Source organism: Fukomys damarensis, unplaced genomic scaffold (genome assembly GCF_012274545.1).
Source record: "Fukomys damarensis isolate Sample0158 unplaced genomic scaffold, DMR_v1.0_HiC HiC_scaffold_8, whole genome shotgun sequence".
In the NCBI taxonomy this organism is placed as follows: domain Eukaryota; kingdom Metazoa; phylum Chordata; class Mammalia; order Rodentia; family Bathyergidae; genus Fukomys; species Fukomys damarensis.
The window spans coordinates 26141433-26141805 of record NW_022900920.1 but is presented as its reverse complement, the minus strand read 5'-3'; the positions used below and the strand labels follow the sequence as shown (position 1 = coordinate 26141805).

General features: G+C 61.7%; 1 protein-coding gene and 1 long non-coding RNA gene across 4 annotated transcripts in view; one reads left to right on the top strand and one right to left on the bottom strand.

Moving 5' to 3' along the window:
- The window catches only part of LOC104869403, a 17856-nt gene that overhangs the window by 1655 nt on the left and 15828 nt on the right, over positions 1–373 (bottom strand). The window lies entirely within an intron of this gene.
- The window catches only part of Mxi1 (MAX interactor 1, dimerization protein), a 64348-nt gene continuing 63981 nt past the window's right edge, over positions 7–373 (top strand). For both annotated transcript variants that reach the window (XM_010634640.3, XM_010634639.3), the window contains exon 1: positions 7–159. In XM_010634640.3, the coding sequence (XP_010632942.1) occupies positions 69–159 (91 nt within the window). In that variant the 5' untranslated portion in view covers positions 7–68. The remainder of the gene's footprint in view (positions 160–373) is intronic.

The window sequence follows — 373 nt, the reverse complement described above, 5'->3', positions numbered from 1 at the left end:
CCGAGGAGCCCGCTGGGGCCAAGCCCAGGTGCCCCTTCTCGGACATTTTCAACACCAGCGAGAACTCGATGGAGAAGCACATCAACACTTTTCTGCAGAACGTGCAGATTCTGCTCGAGGCCGCCAGCTACCTGGAGCAAATCGAGAAAGAAAACAAAAGTAAGTTTGGGGGCCCGGTTCCTCTCCAGCGCCCCGCCGTCTTTCTCGCCCACTTGGGCGACCCGTGTCGCCCCCCCATCCACCCTCGGCAGCAGAGCCGATGACACCGGAGAAAGGACACGCACGCACGCACAGAGCTGCTAAAGATGTAACAAAGACGGGCGCGGGGAGAGGGGCCGTTGTGTGTCCGTTTGTCGGTCTCGGGGCGCGGCGC